The sequence below is a fragment of the Drosophila simulans genome, chromosome 2L (genome assembly GCF_016746395.2).
Source record: "Drosophila simulans strain w501 chromosome 2L, Prin_Dsim_3.1, whole genome shotgun sequence".
Classification (NCBI taxonomy): domain Eukaryota; kingdom Metazoa; phylum Arthropoda; class Insecta; order Diptera; family Drosophilidae; genus Drosophila; species Drosophila simulans.
Window position 1 is genome coordinate 5,010,494 of NC_052520.2, and position 17,539 is coordinate 5,028,032.

General features: G+C 46.4%; 10 protein-coding genes and 1 long non-coding RNA gene across 14 annotated transcripts; 6 read left to right on the top strand and 5 right to left on the bottom strand.

Annotated features, from left to right (window-relative positions):
* The first annotated feature begins 11 nt into the window (after positions 1-11).
* Positions 12-3,445, top strand: LOC27207560. 2 transcript variants are annotated; one of them, XM_016174483.3, is made up of 4 exons: positions 12-155; positions 1,081-1,459; positions 2,633-2,736; positions 2,986-3,445. In XM_016174483.3, exons 2-4 carry the CDS (start codon positions 1,378-1,380, stop codon positions 3,181-3,183), a joined length of 384 nt encoding a protein of 127 aa, XP_016023543.1. In that variant the 5' UTR covers positions 12-155; positions 1,081-1,377; the 3' UTR covers positions 3,184-3,445. The 2 variants fall into 2 exon arrangements, with proteins under 2 accessions (XP_016023543.1, XP_039154110.1); XM_039298176.2 differs by having other exon boundaries at positions 15-155; positions 1,065-1,459.
* LOC27208379 lies at positions 3,402-3,872 on the top strand. The gene has a single exon (XM_016183964.3). The coding sequence runs from the start codon at positions 3,402-3,404 to the stop codon at positions 3,807-3,809; it is 408 nt and encodes a 135-aa protein (XP_016023544.1). The 3' UTR covers positions 3,810-3,872.
* A 25-nt stretch (positions 3,873-3,897) lies between these two features.
* On the top strand, positions 3,898-5,190 carry LOC120284189 (ankyrin repeat domain-containing protein 39). The gene is made up of 3 exons (XM_016183246.3): positions 3,898-4,040; positions 4,106-4,312; positions 4,369-5,190. Exons 1-3 carry the CDS (start codon positions 3,938-3,940, stop codon positions 4,602-4,604), a joined length of 546 nt encoding a protein of 181 aa, XP_016023540.1. The 5' UTR covers positions 3,898-3,937; the 3' UTR covers positions 4,605-5,190.
* LOC6738945 (serine/threonine-protein phosphatase 6 regulatory ankyrin repeat subunit A) lies at positions 4,642-7,934 on the bottom strand. Of its 2 annotated transcripts, none has more exons than XM_002085704.4 (3): positions 7,542-7,934; positions 5,605-6,831; positions 4,642-5,546 (listed from the first exon to the last, which is right to left on the bottom strand). In XM_002085704.4, exons 1-3 carry the CDS (start codon positions 7,759-7,761, stop codon positions 5,191-5,193), a joined length of 1,803 nt encoding a protein of 600 aa, XP_002085740.1. In that variant the 5' UTR covers positions 7,762-7,934; the 3' UTR covers positions 4,642-5,190. The 2 variants fall into 2 exon arrangements, with proteins under 2 accessions (XP_002085740.1, XP_039154066.1); XM_039298132.2 differs by lacking the exon at positions 7,542-7,934 and adding an exon at positions 6,943-7,081.
* Positions 7,086-8,098, top strand: LOC123327475. 2 transcript variants are annotated; one of them, XR_006542190.1, is made up of 2 exons: positions 7,086-7,153; positions 7,516-8,098. It is a non-coding gene; the product is annotated as an uncharacterized LOC123327475 (long non-coding RNA). The 2 variants fall into 2 exon arrangements; XR_006542191.1 differs by having other exon boundaries at positions 7,088-7,153; positions 7,481-8,098.
* On the bottom strand, positions 8,077-9,678 carry LOC6738944 (eukaryotic translation initiation factor 3 subunit H). Its single transcript, XM_016171853.2, has 3 exons — positions 9,537-9,678; positions 8,522-9,199; positions 8,077-8,456 (listed from the first exon to the last, which is right to left on the bottom strand). Exons 1-3 carry the CDS (start codon positions 9,615-9,617, stop codon positions 8,199-8,201), a joined length of 1,017 nt encoding a protein of 338 aa, XP_016023547.1. The 5' UTR covers positions 9,618-9,678; the 3' UTR covers positions 8,077-8,198.
* Positions 9,679-9,845: 167 nt separating this feature from the next.
* LOC27207291 (UDP-galactose transporter senju) lies at positions 9,846-11,499 on the top strand. The gene is made up of 3 exons (XM_016183008.3): positions 9,846-10,079; positions 10,147-10,264; positions 10,323-11,499. The coding sequence occupies exons 1-3, from the start codon at positions 9,995-9,997 to the stop codon at positions 11,284-11,286; spliced, it is 1,167 nt and encodes a 388-aa protein (XP_016023548.1). The 5' UTR covers positions 9,846-9,994; the 3' UTR covers positions 11,287-11,499.
* Positions 11,500-11,963, bottom strand: LOC6731041 (gametocyte-specific factor 1). Its single transcript, XM_002078166.4, has one exon. The coding sequence runs from the start codon at positions 11,878-11,880 to the stop codon at positions 11,599-11,601; it is 282 nt and encodes a 93-aa protein (XP_002078202.1). The 5' UTR covers positions 11,881-11,963; the 3' UTR covers positions 11,500-11,598.
* A 378-nt stretch (positions 11,964-12,341) lies between these two features.
* On the top strand, positions 12,342-13,206 carry LOC6731042 (histone H3.3A). The gene is made up of 2 exons (XM_002078167.4): positions 12,342-12,747; positions 12,838-13,206. The coding sequence occupies exons 1-2, from the start codon at positions 12,466-12,468 to the stop codon at positions 12,964-12,966; spliced, it is 411 nt and encodes a 136-aa protein (XP_002078203.1). The 5' UTR covers positions 12,342-12,465; the 3' UTR covers positions 12,967-13,206.
* Positions 13,207-13,208: 2 nt separating this feature from the next.
* LOC6731043 lies at positions 13,209-15,445 on the bottom strand. The gene has a single exon (XM_016178969.2). The coding sequence runs from the start codon at positions 15,307-15,309 to the stop codon at positions 13,426-13,428; it is 1,884 nt and encodes a 627-aa protein (XP_016023549.1). The 5' UTR covers positions 15,310-15,445; the 3' UTR covers positions 13,209-13,425.
* A 129-nt stretch (positions 15,446-15,574) lies between these two features.
* LOC6731044 (26S proteasome non-ATPase regulatory subunit 14) lies at positions 15,575-17,021 on the bottom strand. The gene is made up of 3 exons (XM_016178968.2): positions 16,861-17,021; positions 16,017-16,790; positions 15,575-15,854 (listed from the first exon to the last, which is right to left on the bottom strand). The coding sequence occupies exons 2-3, from the start codon at positions 16,779-16,781 to the stop codon at positions 15,693-15,695; spliced, it is 927 nt and encodes a 308-aa protein (XP_016023550.1). The 5' UTR covers positions 16,782-16,790; positions 16,861-17,021; the 3' UTR covers positions 15,575-15,692.
* Positions 17,022-17,539: the final 518 nt, after the last annotated feature.

Below are 17,539 nucleotides of genomic sequence, written 5' to 3' on the forward strand. Positions count from 1 at the left end.
GGGGTTTACCAACACTGCCCCACTTGCTGTTAACTTTACAGCGATGTTTGGAACGCGCCAGCCCTGGCTTACATTACGAGGAATTAAGGAAAATAAATTGCACAAATTGGCAAAAAACGCATTATTGTTAAACTAAAGCCTCGCTAATTTAACAGGTGAGCTCTTAAATAGGAAAACACCAACACATTGCTGTGCAGGCCAAAAGCAACAAGGGAAAAAGCTGAAAACATCTCAAAAAGTGGGCGAAGTTGATTAAATTCAAATGACATCATTTTGCGACAGCTGTGTGGCATAAAAATCATTTGGAGCCGCGCGTTTATTTATTTCGAAATTTGATCATAATTCACGTTCGTTTTGTGTGCCCCAAACACGCAAAGGACACTTGAGCCCACTGGGTGTGTGCGTGTGCATTGCCAGGACCCCAATTGCCTACGTGTGCGTGTGTTTGTGTGCGCGCGCGCGTATGTATGTGTATTTGTGTAGGAGTTGTTGACCGGCTTGGTTGGACTTTTATTTTCATTTTATTAGTATTTTCGTTGGGCGCCGAGCGACAAAAATACTTACTCATTAGTCGACCGGTCGGTCAGGTCAGTAATTATAGTCACTGACTAAAGCTTCACATGCAACTGGTCGCGGGGTGCCACCCGCAGCGAGTGCGAGCGAGAGAGCGCATCGCTCAGGGGTGTCGTCAGTGGAATTCCAAGGGGGATTGCCAAAAGGTAATCTATTTCAAAATTTCCATTTGCGCTCGCACTGTTGGAATGTTTTGAAATCATTGATCGAATGGGATTGTGTTTTTAATTTTAATCATTTTTTAGGAATGTTAGCATTTCACAGGCTAAATTTAATTAATTTTATTTAAAATAATATATATAAATTGCAGTAATATCTGGTTCTAGAATTTCCCCTGAACTATATAGCCATCTATGTATATGTTCCGCCTTCGCCGCTGGGTTGGGTCATATCGTACATATATCGGCCGAGTGATTATCCTGGCCAGAGTGCGTCACTTTGTCATTTGGGTATCTGCCACCTTACGCCGCAGGCTAATCCAATAAAAAAAGCTGCTAACCATTTCAGAGAGCCGCGCTGCGCGACGCCCAAAAGCGAAATAAAAATACGAAACCAAACCAAACAAAATAGCCACAACAGTAGAGCTGAGCTAGCGCTGGGAAAACCTCTTGGTCGACAACGTGGAACCCGATTTCGGTTTCAGTCGAGAGTCAGCCTTCAGCAGAGCGCCACAGCGAGCATTAGCTGCCCCCCAGTTTCGTTTCGGCGTCCGTATCTCATTTGGTTTTCACTTACGTTTCACGGCTTTCGTTGGCACGCCCGCGCTAATTAATCCGCAGATATATCCAGCAGTAATCGGGCCAAATGCCGTACATAATCATACGGGGGAATCTAGCCTCCTACAGCCACAAATATCCATGGAGGGTGCTCGTCTCCGGGTTGAAAGGTAAAGCCTGAACCGCGTAGATACAGTATCTCATTTTTTGTTGGTTTCGTTTCGCTTTTATTTGTCGTCTGTTTACCATTGCGACACACAATTCATTTCGAGAGCTTGGCAAACAGATACGAACACACAGATATACTTTATTATACCTCCACGCATACGATAGCGCACATCACGATAGATTTCTGAACGCTCGTTTCGGTTTTTCCACCTTGCACTACCAAAAAAACAATTTTTGAATGGTTAGACAGTGGCTGTATGAATATTTGGCCACTAGCTGTGGATTTCTATGTTTTATTTTCGAAGTATTGTTTCAATATCTAGCATGTCTTTTGTTCAAGCTTGGAAACACTCTTTTTGTGATTCGAAACTTACTTGCCACCTGACCAAATGCACGTTTAATACAATGCAATATTTTGAAATTTTATCTAGTTGTATTCAATAAACTACTGATATAAATCTAACCTTGAAGGCATCTGTAAAATCCAATCCTATAATTATTTTTTGACACTCAAATTCTACTCCAATTTTGAGTTGTAAAGTAACAGTAAAGTTCACTGAAACAATAATCAAATATAAAAAAAATCTCCTGCAAGCTATATTTATTTGCTGGTTACCCAATAACCATTAGCGCTGTGCCGTAGTTATTTTCCTCATAAAATCAACAGCTGCCCTTTAATTGCACTCCATTTGCCCCTGGGAATCCGCCTGCCCGCACCATTCCGCTTTTTTCGACCGCCACTGTGCGAAGTTTGGTGCCCGCAGACGAGGTCTTCAGTTCGTCAGTTTGGGTTTGTTTTTCGCTGCGTGCAGTTCGCCTGGCAGAGCGGCTTGTCGTGCTTATATATGTAGATATTTATATATACAACCGTACGTAGAGCACATACAATATCCACTCGATTCCGGTGCATATTTCTGGAAGTCGTATCTGTACGGCGCAGAAGTCAATGCACTGGGATCGTCTAGGGACAAAGAACACACGGGATACTCCCATTTTTCGTTTATTATGAAACAGCAGTCAATATTTCTTTAGCCATTCGCTTAATTAGCACACTCACATTGAAAGACAATTGCCCTGGGCTGACGTCACCTTTTATCTTTTGTTTGCCCTGTTTAAGCATTAGCGAAAAGGAAAGCGATTTTTCCAGAAGTGATAACCATTACCCATTCTTCCAGCTGACGACATCGAGCAGTTGAACAAGTTCTCCTGCGGCGGCTACAGCGACGAATCCACCATCGTCTACCTAGTGCATCCTTGTCGGATTCTATCGGCGCTAGAAGTGAGTACACCGTCGGATCCCAGTGCCCATACATACCTACTTGGAATGCTATCTTCTTATAGCCAAACATAAGCCTTAGACTAAAGTCTTCTATCTAATGAGACAGCAGTTATTTTATCGCCCAAAAGACACTGATAAATTATTTTAGTAAAACCTTCCACACCACTTGGCAATCAGCTCAAGTTCTTTCCTTCCTATTGAACCTTCAATTATCCAGTGACTCATCGATTTCTGCATTTTTCCTTCTAGATCCTGGGATTTCGCGTAGTGGCCAGCTCATCGACTGCCGTGAAGCAGGACTACAACGAGTACATGTGGACGATGCGCAAGGAGTTCGACGAACCAGAACCCTTGGAAGCCGAGTCCGTGGTGCGAGAGAATCTATCGAATATTGGCCGCGAGGCAGCCAGTTTAGGCAACTATCACAAGGTGGATTCGCCTGAATAGAGACGCATCCCATCCAATCTAAAACAAACAAAAAAAAAAAAGAGCAGCAATCAACCAAGAACTCTACTCTAGTTGTATAATTTAGTGTGTGTGAATTGTGTGCGTGTTTCGGTGTGAAAAAAGAAAAGAAATTAACTATAGTAACCTAGGGAATTTTGTTCCATAACATACTCTGAGCAAAGAAGGTGACCAAGCGAGTCCCCGCAGACGAACGAACTATGAGTGAGGGCGCAACCGGGCTGAAGGAACCTCAGAATCTCAATAGCGAAGTAGTTTCGACTGTCGTGTCCGCGGCATCGGCTGCATCCTTGAACGCCGCCACCGCCCCCGTACCGGCCAATGTGGTGACCATACCGGTGCCCATTCTGCAGTCGGAGGGCAACTTTGCCTACGTGACCGTCAAGGGGTCGCTGCACGACTACACCTGCACCATTTTTGGCCTGAATCAGGCGGAAGTTCAAGCCCTGTCCAAGCGCTTCGAGAGCGGTGTTAAGGCGTGCGTCAATGGTATTATGGTGGCAGTGCCGCCCATGGTTATGCTGAACACTCTGGCCCAGCTAAGCTACAAGGTTGTCTGCAGTTGCGGCGAAGCCGAGATTTGTTGGACCATGCAACGTGAGGTCTAATTCGTTGGATGAGATCACACGGTTATAGCGTCAAGGATCAGGCAACTGGAAGCGAAAGCAAAAGAAGAGGAAAAGGAATTCGGAACTCGGAATTGTAGAGAATATCTCGAAATAATCGGCAGGCTAAGATGGATCCACATAGTGCGGACAACTGCAAGTGCCACAAGCAGACGCAGCCGGCACAGCAGACGTTAAGCGACATGGACTTCGATCGAGGCATCTGGAATGCAGGTAATAAATGCACCCGTGAATCCCATGGTTTTATCATCCTTAACCAACTCTTTCATTTTGCATAGCTATCTATAACGAAGTGGAGCGTGTAAGGGAGTTTATCAAGAAGGGCCAGTCAATGGATCGCGATGGCTGCGACTATACCGCTCTGCACTATGCGGCCCGCAATGGGAACGAGCCCATCTGCAAGCTGCTTCTCGACGAGGGCAAGGCAGACGTGAATGCTGTGACCAAGGCAGGAGCCACCGCGCTGCATCGTGCAGCCATGATGGGTAACAACCATTGCAATACCATCCTATAAATACTAATAGTTTTAACCTGGCGACAGGCCACTTGGAGATCGTGAAGCTACTGGTCGAGCACAAGGCTAATCTTCTGCTGCAGGACGAGTGCGGACAGACTGCTTTGCATCGAGCAGTGATGCGAGGCCACCTGGAGGTGTGTCGCATTCTGCTGGCGAAGGAGCCGACTCTTAAGCTGGTCAAAGATAAAAAGGACAAAATTGCATTTGAGTACATCATGGAGAACGCCAATGATGACTTTAAGCTGCTGCTGAAGCCCTAAAGGACTCGTCATTCCCCGTTCAACATTTTTGTATTCGTTACGGTTTAAATATCTTTGTTTATTGAGTCTGTTAACGTTTTCTATAAAATTGCACCCGATATCGTTGTAAAATCCTACTTAGAAATTGCATACGTCCTTCTTTGTTTGCATTGTGTGCGAGATCGATTGTATATGGGAAAAGTAATCTTAACGTTTGCGTAGTCAAATTAACCTAGTGGATACATAATTCGTTTAAATCATCTATATAGACTATATACATGCCTAGTAAACATAAAATGTGCAAGTAATTTAGACAAACAATGAAAACTCTGTGCCCAACAGGATGTGCACACGAAACTCGTTTTGAAAAATGCGAGATTAGCGTGAAAATTCTGTTCAAAATATGTAATACATCGTAAGAAAATTAATATCACATTGGAGTCCGTGTATCGAAGTTGTTAATCAATCTGGTGTTGAAATTGAAATTAAGGAAACTATTACACAACCTTCCTACACACTCGTCGCCAATTTACAAAAACTATACGCTCCCTATCATTATAGCAAACATATAAAACCTATATAATCTGAATAAATACCTAAAGCGCAATCAATCCCAAAACTCAGTGCATCTAACAACAGGTATATCGACCGGTTCCATACCCCGCACCAGCGGCAATTCGTCAAAGTCGCTGAGGTAGCGTTTCAAAGTGGCGGGTATGGCGAACTCATCCACGATCCTGCCCAGCGATGACCGCTCCTGAGTGGGAAGATATCTTTCCTGCACCTCCGGCCGCGTTTGCAGGCATCTCAGGATACTCCGACGAATCTCCAGGCGAGCGATGGTCTGCAAGGAGCGTGGCTGGGTGCCAAACAAACACATTTCCCGCTCGAATTCCAGCCGTGCTGGTGGCCAGTCCTTGCGCAGCGGTCGGTGCTTGTGCGGAAACTGGAAGCCAGCGTTACCTATGAAACGAACTAGCTATGCACTTCATAGGAACTAAGATCAAAGTAAGCAACTTACATAGCAACCTGGCAAAGGCCAATCTTGTTGGTGTGCAATTCGATCTGAGCTCATTCACCACATGCGACCGGCAAATCTGCGCCAGATTGCAGCCCTCGTGGATGAGGAATTCGGCCACCTCCAGGCGGTTCAGGTTGATGGCCCTGGACAACGGAGATTGGCAGTAAATCAGGCCACAAACGATTGTCGGAGCACAGGAGCCATAGAAATCCTTACGAGCGCTGGGCAGTTTGGCGAGCAATACACGCAGTATGCGGCTAAACTCCTTAACCCATACTCTCTGCTGCACGGAAAACAGAACCAAGCCCTCATCGTTGACATCCGAGTAGAGTCCGAGCTTGCGCTGTTCCTCAGCCGCGTTCAGCAGATACTCCAGCATTTCGTGACGCCCCAGATGGATGGCCAGCATGATGGGTGTGTAGTTATTGGGATTCCTTACGGACAAACTCTCGCCGTACTGCAGCAAGAGCTCCACCAGTTCCGTCACGTCGGACTCAACTGCGAGATGAAGCAGGTGTTGGGAGGCCAGGCGCCGTGCTCCGCGCTCTAAGAGCAACTTGGCCATCTGGCAGTGACGACCCCTCACCGCGTACTGCAAGGCCGTGTGGTTCTGCTTGTCCTGGATATTGATGCGAGCACCTCGCTTCACCAGCTCTTCAGCTACGTCCAACATGCTGCAGGCGATGGCCGCCATCAGAGGCGTCTCGCCATCATCATCCGTGTCATTGATGTTGATGTTCGTTTGGAGCAGTAGACGGGCAGATTCCACACACTTGCTTTCGATGGCCACATGAAGAGCGGTCTTGCCATCACTCAGGGTTTTGGCATTCACCAAGGCTCCGTGCTTGATCAGTAGCTCGGTGACACCGGCGAAACCGGCACCCATATGGAGCGGCGCGTATCCATCGTTATTGACGACATTGACGGGTGCGTTGTGTTCCAACAGGATGCGCACACACTCCTCGTGGCCCCAGCAGGCGGCGTAGTGCAGCGGAGTGGCCACCTCGGCATCGTAGAGATGCGGATCATGTTCGCGACAGGAGACACAGCACTGGGATGATATGAACTCTCCGGTGGTTTCGAAGGTTTTCGCATAATACCGATACAACTGGCTATCCTCTTCGCCGCTGACCGCTCCATTCTCCGCACTATTCTCGAACTCATCCACCCACTCCAGTTTCTCCATACCCTCGGGCGTCCTCTCGATCTCGAGGCTATCCGTGTTCGCTGCAATTCAAAACCAACGTGAAACGTTTTAAGAAAGCAGTTTTTGAAAATCTTTTTGCTAGGACTGTATGAAGTGTACTGTTTCATTGAGTTTGACAAGATTTTCGTTACCTGCCACATAGAACTAGCAGAGTCTACTGTGTTTTGTTGCAGTTGGAACCCATTGTCGACCATTGTTATCAGCCGGTTAACTGGCCAACCAACCGATAACCGGTTTTCCGGCCTTCACTTACTTTTCTCTGTGCTTGCATTATGTTGGATAGACCCGAAAAGAGGTTTGTTCAAGTCAATTTGGGTCACGAGAAAAGAATGCACAACAAAAGTACGTCCAAAATTAACCGACTAAAATTGGATCACTCCACTTAGTAGTGGTATTAAAATTATAATAAATTATGTATGGTATAATATATATATCATATATATTATATATTATATCATAAAGTGAACAAACGCACTTGCACTGCAATTAAAATTTTCTTGTATCTAACTAACTCGTTTCCTGGATCCATTGATTACTAATCAATCTCTATTATATTTTATCTTTAAACAATATAACTTCTTGAACACACATATTATCTAGCTCACCCACTGCTTTTTTTTTTAATGTTCTCTATATGTCTATTTTTAATGCAATTAAATTTTTCGGAAGTAACTCGTTGGGTTGTTCCTTTCGTATGTTTTCAGAACGAACCAGTGGAAGGAAAACTCACACTGATGAAAGGCATTCAGCTCGGGCTCCTCGCAGGATTGAAGCAGCAGCTCCAACAGCTCGGCATCGCCCAGGATGGCCGCCGTGCCTACGGCAGTGCGTCCGCAAGTGGGCGATACATACGAGGCCTGGGCACCTTGCATGATGCAGCCCAGAGCCTGCTCGAAATCTCCGCTCTGGACGGCGGTTAGCAGGCGTTCGTTGAGGTCGTAGGACAGCATTTTGCCATCGGGTTAGTAGTTTAGTTAGTTAGGCTAACTGAAGCTGGTTAGCGAAAAGGCGAAGCGAAAAGAACAAACCAAATGATAAGCAGCTGCTTGTGAGGATGTGTGAAAAGTGCGTCGATGTCGTCAGTGGCAGCAACACTCCCCCGGAAAGTCTCATAGAGAAGTGAAACCAACCATCCGACGTGCGCAGAAGCAGTACCAATGGCTGCACAGCGGGTGGTGGTTTTTTCTTGTTTTTTTTTGGGCGGTTTGAATTGGCCAGTCTATTGAGCAAATGGAGAGTACAATAAAGAAGAAATCAGCTGGCAGTTCGCTTCCAAGCGCACTCAGCGCTCGTTTGGTTTATTTCGGACATCTGTGTGTGCAGTTGCTATGTTTGTAGGTAGTGAATGTTGTTGCCTCAGCTTAAAAAACGCTTAACATTAGCTAATCTATTTGGTTTCCTTGGCTTCCTTGGCAATTTGCAGCGATTCCGTGATGAAGAGCTTGGCCAGCGATTGCGAACAGAATTGCGCGATATGCTGGGCGTGGGTATTGATCTGGCCAGAGGTTATGGTGGCCGTCAGGCGGTTGGGCGCAGTCATGGGGCGGAACTGTTTGATCACTTCCTCCTCTGGCACCGTGGGCTCTCCCTTCGATGTGCGAACGGCGTTCTCTGCGGCCAGCTTAGCCAGAGCACGGTGCTTCTCCTGAAAAATATAAATGCAAGGAAAGCGATTAGGAATGTTTAAATATTAATTAAGTTGCTACGTACCGTATCCTGCTTGAAGACCACCTGCTGGTACTTGTTATAGCGCACTGCCTCCTGGTACAACTCGTCGACGCGCTCGATCAGGCTGCGCATTTGGTTCTCCAATACGGTGGCGGTGCCCAGGTCCAGGAAGTTGTGCCCCTTGTCCTCGGGCAGCAGCTCGTTCAGCTCGCTCATCATAATGTTGGTCAGCGGCGAGTTCTTGATCACAATGGGAATCTCGGCGAAGAGGTTCTCGTAGCCGACCTTTAGGGTACGGAATGCCTCTGGAGTGAAGTCGCCATCCTTGTACATCTGAATGGCCTGCGGCGTAAGACGGTAGGCCTTCAGGCAGAGGAATCCGCGGGATGACTTCTGCGTATCGTAAACGACAACGACGGACTCCTCAATGCTGGTCTGGTAGTGGTACTGCGATTCCAACAGAGCCATTGACAGGCTGTTGCCCACGTCGGAGCTCTGGTACCAGCCCACATGGAGATGATCTACGTTGACGCGACGCAGGCGACGCATCACGGTCAGCTGGTACATCTCCTCGTCCATGGTCTCATCGCCGCTTTTGGGGAACGGGAAGCAGTTGGTGATCTCCAGGCACTTGTCTACCACCAGACCGAGCAGGGCGCCCTGGGCGAGGTCCATGTTGCTCGACTCCTCATGGCAGTGCTTAACCATTTTCATGACGGCCTGCAAGGTGAAGTGATCGTATTAATTATGTTCCAATATCAATGAGCGACAAACAATTTGCATTTGTAAAGGGGCGTGGCAAGTAGATCTATTTCGGAATTTCTTTTAATAGCTCCTACAAAGAAAACATTCAAAGGAAGATTTTTGTGGTATGGTAATGAAGAGACCGGTCCCCTTTTTCTTATAGCTCTACGCCCATGTCCTCGCGAACACCCATACAAACACACACAAAGCAGGCAAATTTGTGAGACAGCGCGTGGCATCAACTTTTCCGGCTTTCGCGCCGGTTGCCACGGGCCAATCTCGTCCAGGTCTTTTGGCCAGCAGCACTACTCACCAGTCCGTCGCATTGGACGTAGTTAATGGTATTATCCGAATCCTCGGTGCGGGCAGCATGACGATTAGCGCGATTTGCCATGTTGACGAATTGTAAGCGAAAAGACCCACGACGTGAACTCGTCTGCAGTCATAAAAGGGCGTTTTGCAACACAACACTATTAATGTGGGTTGAAGTGTTGAAAAGCGTGCACTGCTTTAAAATCAGCTGTTCGGGCGAGCGATAAAAAAAAGCCCCAAAATATATTTTTGTTTATCAGTAGAAAGAAGAGCAACAGAAACAAACTCAAAATTGTACTTCCTAGAAAACCGAGAAACAGCCCACTTGTCACGAACAAGCGGAACGGTACTGATAACTGCGGCTACCGCAACTTGTAGAGTGGGTGAAGCTAGTCTTGGTTCTCTTCGCATTAGAAACGCAACGCTGGCAGCAACGCTGGCAGTACGAAGACCGCAGAAATGTCAACTAATTGGCGTGAATTGTTCCCCACCAAGCTCACATTTGTGATCTTCCTGTTGTACATGTCCCTATTCATAGGACAGGGTATGCAGCTGCCTTACTTAGGCTTTCTTCGCAACCCAAAGCCGCACCCTAATTGTTTATTTTGCAGGCATCTTCGTCACAGCATCTCAGGAATCGAATAACTCCTATGGTTACAATACCGTCACGGTTGTGCTGCTAACCGAGGTTTTTAAATTGATAGTCTCCACCTGTCTGTACTGCCGAGAGTGAGTAGGAGAAGAGGCACTCCTTTGTCTCGCTATTAAACCGCGATTTCATTCACAGCAACAACCTACGCTCCCTAGTGCGCGATGTTCAGAAGGATCGCAATGTACTGGGATTGTACATGGTGCCCGCCTTTCTCTACTGCCTGTACAACAATTTGGCCTTTGTCAACTTGGCCACATTCGATCCCACCACCTACTATCTGCTACTGCAGCTACGTGTCGTTGTCACGGGCATACTATTCCAAATTATCTTCAAGAAGTACCTGTCGCAAAGGCAGTGGATCTCCCTCATACTGCTGACACTCGGCTGTATGATGAAGCAGGTCGATTTCGGCAGCTTCTACAGCGATGCGAATGATGACAGCGAGTCCGCAGCCATACAGCATCAGCTGCAGTCACATAATAAAACAACTGCCGCAGGGACGAACGCGCACGGCAAGAACATGTCCGGTTTCGATTTTAGCCTGAGTGCCGTCTTCATTCTGGCACAGACAATTTGCTCTTGTCTGGCAGGCGTTTACAATGAGTATCTTCTTAAAGATAAGGGCGCCGATGTGAATATCTTTGTACAGAATGTCTTCATGTACCTGGACTCGATTGTCTGCAATGCAGTCATCCTCTTGCTGCGCGGCGAGCTCATTGATGCCTTTAGTCCGCAGAATCTGGGCAGTATAATGCGCTTTAGCGTCCTAATCATCATTGTTAACAATGCGGCCATTGGCATTGTAACGAGTTTCTTCCTCAAGTACATGAACTCCATTCTAAAGACCTTCGCGAGCGCTCTGGAGCTGCTCTTCACGGCTGTCCTGTGCTACTTCCTCTTCTCCATACCCATTTACATGAACACCGCGCTGGCCATCGCGGTTGTATCCTACGCCATCTATCTCTACACCCAAAGCCCGGTGGTTAATATGGGCAAGGTGCGTCCGCTGTCCACTTTAAGTGATGCCACGACCAAATCAACGGACAAACGAAAGCTACTCGACGAGGAGGCGGCGGAATCGGACCTCGATATGGTGTAATGCTGTAGCTAGTCCTAGACGTAATCTTAGACTGTAAATAGTTGTGGAAAAGTGCCTGCAAATGTTTTAAACGCCAGACGAAAGTATTTGACCCCAGGCTTTGTGCAATGCAATAGCAACAGGCTTGTTAATACCAAAACTTTTGCTCCTCTAGTTTAAGATTCTCAACGCAATTGTGTATTTTAATCAGAACATAAATGCAATGAAAACGAATATTGTGGTTGCTTCTTCAAGAAGCTTTTTATTTTATGGTTCATATACTACCACATATGTACAATGTATATAACATTTTGGAAATCTGCTTGTCTTAGCCTAAAGAGATGTGTCCACATCATGTCCATCTTCCAGTTTGGGCGGTATGCGACTAGAAAGCGCTATCTGCACCGCATGGTTTTCGATGCTGCGGAGGTAGTAGTCACACTCCTTCAGATGCTTCTCCATGTTCAGGACGCGGTGCGTGGCGTTGTACTTGCAGGTCTGCAGCGGCGGTCCACGGTAGTTCTTTTCGCACTTGATGATGTGCTTGGGCATCCGGAACAGCAAGATGCGGTGCGATTTGTCGTAAGGGCAAATTCCGTACTCGCAATTGGACATTTTGGAAAAGTCAAGAACCGTTTGTCAAAACACAAAATTCATAAAGCTGAATGTACCGCTATGTTTTGAAGTTTTAATTATCGGTTATGTTATCAGAAGTAACGATATTTCGATTCATTTATTTAATGATATAAAAACTTTTTTTTTTAATTGTTTCTTATTTAAACCCCCAATTTTTAGCGAAAAATGTTAAAAATTTAACTTTTTAAAGCTGGAATGCAGTTCGATAGAAAATTTTATATCGAATTCAACGAGGTATGGCATTCCATTTTCGAACAAATATTTTGACTTTTGGTAAAAAAAAACCCACTTATTTTGAGTATATACAGCGGAAATTTTCGTCTAATTTTTTAAGTTAACTAATTTTAAATTTCACTTTACATTTTAAGCTTAAAAATAACATTTTGCAAAACAGCTGTCAAGATATTGACTCTAAGGAATACCCCCGATGCATATAGGGTCACACTGAGCAGACGCGCGTAAACCACCCCGTCCCTCCCTTTCGCATTTCATTCAGCTTGAAAATTTCATACAGTTCGGTCAATTGTCAAATCTGCTCAAAACTACTTAATTACTAGGTGAACGATGGCACGTACCAAGCAAACAGCCCGTAAATCGACCGGAGGCAAGGCGCCCCGCAAGCAGCTGGCCACCAAGGCGGCCCGTAAATCGGCGCCATCCACCGGCGGAGTGAAGAAGCCACATCGTTACCGTCCTGGAACGGTGGCCCTGCGCGAGATTCGTCGCTACCAGAAGTCCACGGAGCTGCTCATCCGCAAACTGCCGTTCCAGCGTCTGGTGCGCGAGATAGCCCAGGATTTCAAGACCGATCTGCGCTTCCAGTCGGCGGCCATTGGAGCCCTACAGGTATGGTGTACAGCACTCCCTACTCCGCGACTATTTCACACGGTCATGTAATAATGCGTCTCTCTACCATTTCAAATGCGCAATTTGCAGGAGGCCAGCGAGGCGTACCTGGTCGGTTTGTTCGAGGACACCAATCTGTGCGCCATTCACGCCAAGCGCGTCACCATTATGCCCAAGGACATCCAGCTGGCCAGACGCATCCGTGGCGAGCGGGCCTAAGTGCCCATGTCCGCCATCTTGGATTGGAAAAGCAGTGGCGGCAAAACTAGCAACCCACAGCTGTCGCTTGGAGGGGGGGATTCGGAGCTGAAGGTGGAGGTGGAGAAGCAGAAAACCAAACCCCCGGCTGCAGCTGCCGCCGCTTAGTACTTAGGTCTATCTATACTTACCGATAAGTAATCAATACAGAATGTTCTAATAAAATCGAATTCATTTTTTTTGTAAATGTTTAACCACAAAGAAAAGCGTTCATTCATATATTTTGTTCAGACTGTACATTAGTTGTGTCTCTTAAATTGTAATTGTTGTCTTGTTGTCTCGGCAACAATTGAACATTTATTCGAATGGTTTCGTACAAAATACATATATTCTATTGTATCACTTTGTAAAATGAGGTAGACCATGTCGTTATCCCTGTACATATATCTAGCATGTATTGGAATGAAAAGTATTCTATAACTATGTAGATTGCTGGTTGGTGGTGAGCTGCTCCCGTGGAGCCAAGCAGTTGAAGGCCAGGACAAAATCAGGCAGTCTTGTCAGGGAATTTATGGGCGGACCGCCCTCGACGAAATCGCTGCCGGAATACAGGGTTTTCCCGAAGGAACTCTGGCCAAATCTGAAGAAGAACAATTCCCTCAGAGACATGGTGGTGAAGTTGGGCTGCCTCTGGCTGAACTTGGAACCTTCTGCGAAGTAGGCTTCGTGTACCAAATGGAGCGCAACGAGGTACTGGTCGCGTTCGCTAAGCAAATTGTCTTGGGTCCATGCGCTTACACAGTCATCGCCGGCGGTAATAATGTGGTTATCGTCGAACATTTGGAGCATATTGACCTTATGATGTTTGCAATTAAATAGATCGAGACTTTTTAACATCTCAAGGGCGAAGCGAACTCCCAAGGGAGTCATTTTGAAGATGTCGTGGCTGTCGGGATCAAATGAAGCATCTGCCAGGAAGTCGTAGGCCACATAAATCGTATTTCCATTTTCCTCATACGCAGTTTCGAAGAAGAAATTTGAAATGGGATATGAGTGGAGCATGTATCGCCGGTCTTTGAAGTTCGGTTGGTCCAGTAAGCTTAGTTCGGCACGCGTTCGGTGCTCCAGAACCTTTAGGTGAGCAGTCGCAAGTTCCTCGTCGTCCGCAAACTCCAGATCCTTGTAGTAACGGGTAACGAAACGTCGATGGCCCGCCTTTCCCGGCAGATTGCCGATGCTCAGGCTCAGGACATTTAACTTCTTCTGCAGTAAGGAAATCTTAGCGGGCGGCAGCTCAAGGGCGTTCCTTTCGAGCCGGATGTTTAGCTGCTGGCGTATGGCATCAAAGATCTTGCCGGCCTGGTTTTGATAGCTACGCAGCTTCTTGCGTCCCAGAATTCGCTCCTCGAACAGCAGATTGCTGGCGAATTCCATGGATTTGCGCATGGTAGTCACGCATGAAGCTCCATGCTTCATGAACGTGAACATTGTATAGAAGCTGAAGCGTGCCGTAAGATAATTGGCCACCACCTGGCTCCGAACGGCAGTCATCAAATTCTGGAGCTCCCGAAAGTAGTACAGATTCTCCACGTGCACTACAAAATCCGGCGAAAAGGGGCGTCCGAAGACGATCTCCAGATACTTGGTTAGGGACACCCCATAACTTTCCAACCGCCGTAGACTAATCCGTTTCACTGGCGCTGCATCGCTTACATAGTGTTCAAACCTCGTATCTTTTTTGTACATTTCTTTTAGGGCATTATCCAGAGGCGCTATCTCATTTGCCAATTTGGGTGGCAGACCAATATTTTGCAGCGACTCTATGAAACGGAATAGAAAATTGTACTTTTTTTCAAAAACCACTATTGGTTGGCCACTGTTCGGATCCTGTCTTATACTCATTCCAAACATGATGTCATTGTAGCCGTACCGACGGAGGCGAGCCAGTGCCTCCATCCACTGAAACTTCTCCTTGGGCCACTCGCCTCCTCGGGGTGTCAGAAAGGGCCAGTCGAGATCTTCTCCCGGCTTCACCAGCTCAAAATACCTCAGAAGACTGGGTCCTTCCATGGTCGAACAGATTTTGTATAGACGCTGCAATTTTTCCTCGAAGCTGTGCTTCTCGAACACCTCGTTCTCAATTCCGTCGAATAGGAGTTGGAACTGATCGCTCACCGTCGCAAATGCATGCCACTTGAGATTCTTTTGGGAGGAGTTGTAGAAATTGTGACATGGTTCGGCTTTATCATCCATGTCATCTAGCATTCGCTTCATAATCTCCAGATTGGGATGTGCAAAACATACTGTACTGCACAGAAGAAGAAGCAGCCAGCTTAGGCTGAGGATCGGTCTGGACCCCATCATCTCAACTTATCGACTGATTTGGAAATAATCACCAAAGACGTCATCGACTTCTAAGAAATCTGATGAAATTGTACGAAATTTTAAATCTGCTGTTTTGGCGAATTACGGTGTGACCCTAAATCGTTTTGTACCATATGCCTAATTATGCTTTTTCGCGTCACGACGCACTTTTCTTTCTAAACTCACCACCAATCATTAAATCAAAATACTTGTATAAAATGGTTTATACAGAACTCCCAGTTGTTAAACGAAATAAAAAACCGAATTTACTTTGTGTAAAACTCTGCTCTGAACAAAAGCCTTTTTTTTATCAGTTAATACGATTAGCTTAGCGATTTGTGGGTATGAAGGGAAATTGGTTTGAGGAGAGCAAATGCATAAATTCACTTAAAGACTATGGTGTCCAGCATGGCGCCCAGGCACTGCACAATATTGTTCTGCATAACCTTGTCTACCTTCTCCTCTAAATGCCGCTTGGGGTCCTGCTTGCCCACGTTCTTGATCGCCAGCTGCTCGGGCGTCATTTTCTCCTCGTCCTCCAGTGACTGCAAGAAAATGAGGAAAATCAATGAAAATCCAAAAAAATTCAAAACAATTATACAGCTTTTCATAACTATAGAAAACTAATTGTCTTGTTTTTTCGACAATTAATAATGCTATTCATTACAATGGCTAACTAATACCTAATGAGATTATGAATCACCCACCTTGTTGTAGTTCTTGGCGAGATCCAGCATCTCGGCCACGGTGTCCTCGTTGATGGAACAGTGCTCATTGTAGTCGGACAACGTGAGGCCGTCCTTCCACGACTTTTTGTGCAGATTGAGAAGCATCTTCTGCTCCAGTTCGTTCTTGCGGTAGTTTATGCTAATCGAGTAGTAGTGGCGATTGAGCCCGTGGATCAGGGCCTGCACGGAAGGCTTTTGCAGATGACCCAGATTGGAGGTTGTCTGCCGGGGCTCCTGTCCCAGCACAAGCATGTTGGGATTGATCAGGCGGAAGGCATCGATGACCACCTTGCCCTTGACAGACTGAATGGGATCGACGACGACGGCTACGGCTCGCTCCGACAGTGCCTCGAAGGATTGCTGCGTATTGATGTCCACGCCGGACAGCCAGCAGCCGAAACCGGGATGCGAGTGATACCAGCCGACGACCATTTCGGGCCGACCCGTCTGCTTCAGCATGTCCAACATCTTGGCCTGGAAGACGGGATCCACGGCCTCCACGGAGACTCCAGTGCCCGTTTGCGGCATGGCGAACACATCGATGACCTGCACCGTGTAGTCGTCCACGAATTCGCCCAGCATCAGACCCATCACCTCCATGGGGACGCCAGCCCGTCCGTGCTTAAGCATCTTGAGCAGGGCCAAGGACGAGATGTACACCTGCTCGGCGGTGTCCACGACGGGCGCATCTGTGGGCGGGGCAGCCTGAGGCATAGCACCTCCAAGACGTAGCAGACGATCCATTTTATGCGGCTACCCGGGCACAAGGATTCGTATCGGGGTTAGAAACAATCGAAAAGCGCTGACTAAGCCAAGTGCTCACCTCTGGGTTTTGTAGACACTCTGTGTGCAAGTATCAACTATTTCCTACTGTTTTACGTGTAATTTACGTTCCTCGTCGAAAGCAGCAACAAAAAACACAAAGCCGTCTCGTTTGATTTTGCAGAATTGCAAGTAATACTCGCAACAGGGTTGTATCGCTCATCGCCTATCGAAAAGCTATCGGAGGGAGGAGATGACGATTTGTCCAAATTCTAGCTTGATTTTAGCAAAGCTATACAAAATATGTAATTTACGTTTAATGTATGATCAAAAAATTAACTTAATAATATAGAGTTAGCTGAATTACATCATTCTATATTTATTTACAATATTTGTAGTAGTTAATTTGTTGGTGGATTATTTCAACATATTTATGTGTGTTTGCTATTAGCCCTCAACACTGTCTTTATATCGATATATACAACTATCGATAATGGGAAATGGCGCCAAGCTTGAAATTTGCAAACTTAAAAAGCAAACTCAAAGGACTTGAAAGTACTGGAAAAAGTGTATTCCATTGTTTTATTTGGTACAATCGAATGAGTGTGTAGTGTGGTCGAAAGTGAGGTGAGCTGAGGAAAACTAAGACTTTCCGCAAGACCGAACACCGCAAAATTTATAATGCACCATCCATCCGCCCGTCAAATGCCATGGGAAATGAGGTCTTCGCCGGCAAAACC

Excerpts from the sequence above, each read along its gene's own strand:
- LOC27207560 (XM_016174483.3), top strand. The coding sequence starts at position 1,378 with ATGCCGTACATAATCATACGGGGGAATCTAGCCTCCTACAGCCACAAA. Across the intron at positions 1,460-2,632 it reads GCTCGTCTCCGGGTTGAAAG|CTGACGACATCGAGCAGTTG; the intron begins GTAAAGCCTGAA and ends CCATTCTTCCAG. Across the intron at positions 2,737-2,985 it reads GGATTCTATCGGCGCTAGAA|ATCCTGGGATTTCGCGTAGT; the intron begins GTGAGTACACCG and ends TTTTCCTTCTAG.
- LOC27208379 (XM_016183964.3), top strand. The coding sequence starts at position 3,402 with ATGAGTGAGGGCGCAACCGGGCTGAAGGAACCTCAGAATCTCAATAGC.
- LOC120284189 (XM_016183246.3), top strand. The coding sequence starts at position 3,938 with ATGGATCCACATAGTGCGGACAACTGCAAGTGCCACAAGCAGACGCAG. Across the intron at positions 4,041-4,105 it reads TCGAGGCATCTGGAATGCAG|CTATCTATAACGAAGTGGAG; the intron begins GTAATAAATGCA and ends CATTTTGCATAG. Across the intron at positions 4,313-4,368 it reads GCATCGTGCAGCCATGATGG|GCCACTTGGAGATCGTGAAG; the intron begins GTAACAACCATT and ends ACCTGGCGACAG.
- LOC6738945 (XM_002085704.4), bottom strand. The coding sequence starts at position 7,761 with ATGCTGTCCTACGACCTCAACGAACGCCTGCTAACCGCCGTCCAGAGC. Across the intron at positions 6,832-7,541 it reads GCTGAATGCCTTTCATCAGT|CGAACACGGATAGCCTCGAG; the intron begins GTGAGTTTTCCT and ends TTTGAATTGCAG. Across the intron at positions 5,547-5,604 it reads GGCCTTTGCCAGGTTGCTAT|GTAACGCTGGCTTCCAGTTT; the intron begins GTAAGTTGCTTA and ends TTCGTTTCATAG.
- LOC6738944 (XM_016171853.2), bottom strand. The coding sequence starts at position 9,617 with ATGGCAAATCGCGCTAATCGTCATGCTGCCCGCACCGAGGATTCGGAT. Across the intron at positions 9,200-9,536 it reads ACGTCCAATGCGACGGACTG|GCCGTCATGAAAATGGTTAA; the intron begins GTGAGTAGTGCT and ends TTCACCTTGCAG. Across the intron at positions 8,457-8,521 it reads TGGTCTTCAAGCAGGATACG|GAGAAGCACCGTGCTCTGGC; the intron begins GTACGTAGCAAC and ends TATATTTTTCAG.
- LOC27207291 (XM_016183008.3), top strand. The coding sequence starts at position 9,995 with ATGTCAACTAATTGGCGTGAATTGTTCCCCACCAAGCTCACATTTGTG. Across the intron at positions 10,080-10,146 it reads GTCCCTATTCATAGGACAGG|GCATCTTCGTCACAGCATCT; the intron begins GTATGCAGCTGC and ends TTTATTTTGCAG. Across the intron at positions 10,265-10,322 it reads ACCTGTCTGTACTGCCGAGA|CAACAACCTACGCTCCCTAG; the intron begins GTGAGTAGGAGA and ends TTTCATTCACAG.
- LOC6731041 (XM_002078166.4), bottom strand. The coding sequence starts at position 11,880 with ATGTCCAATTGCGAGTACGGAATTTGCCCTTACGACAAATCGCACCGC.
- LOC6731042 (XM_002078167.4), top strand. The coding sequence starts at position 12,466 with ATGGCACGTACCAAGCAAACAGCCCGTAAATCGACCGGAGGCAAGGCG. Across the intron at positions 12,748-12,837 it reads CGGCCATTGGAGCCCTACAG|GAGGCCAGCGAGGCGTACCT; the intron begins GTATGGTGTACA and ends CGCAATTTGCAG.
- LOC6731043 (XM_016178969.2), bottom strand. The coding sequence starts at position 15,309 with ATGATGGGGTCCAGACCGATCCTCAGCCTAAGCTGGCTGCTTCTTCTT.
- LOC6731044 (XM_016178968.2), bottom strand. The coding sequence starts at position 16,781 with ATGGATCGTCTGCTACGTCTTGGAGGTGCTATGCCTCAGGCTGCCCCG. Across the intron at positions 15,855-16,016 it reads TCGCCAAGAACTACAACAAG|TCACTGGAGGACGAGGAGAA; the intron begins GTGGGTGATTCA and ends ATTTTCTTGCAG.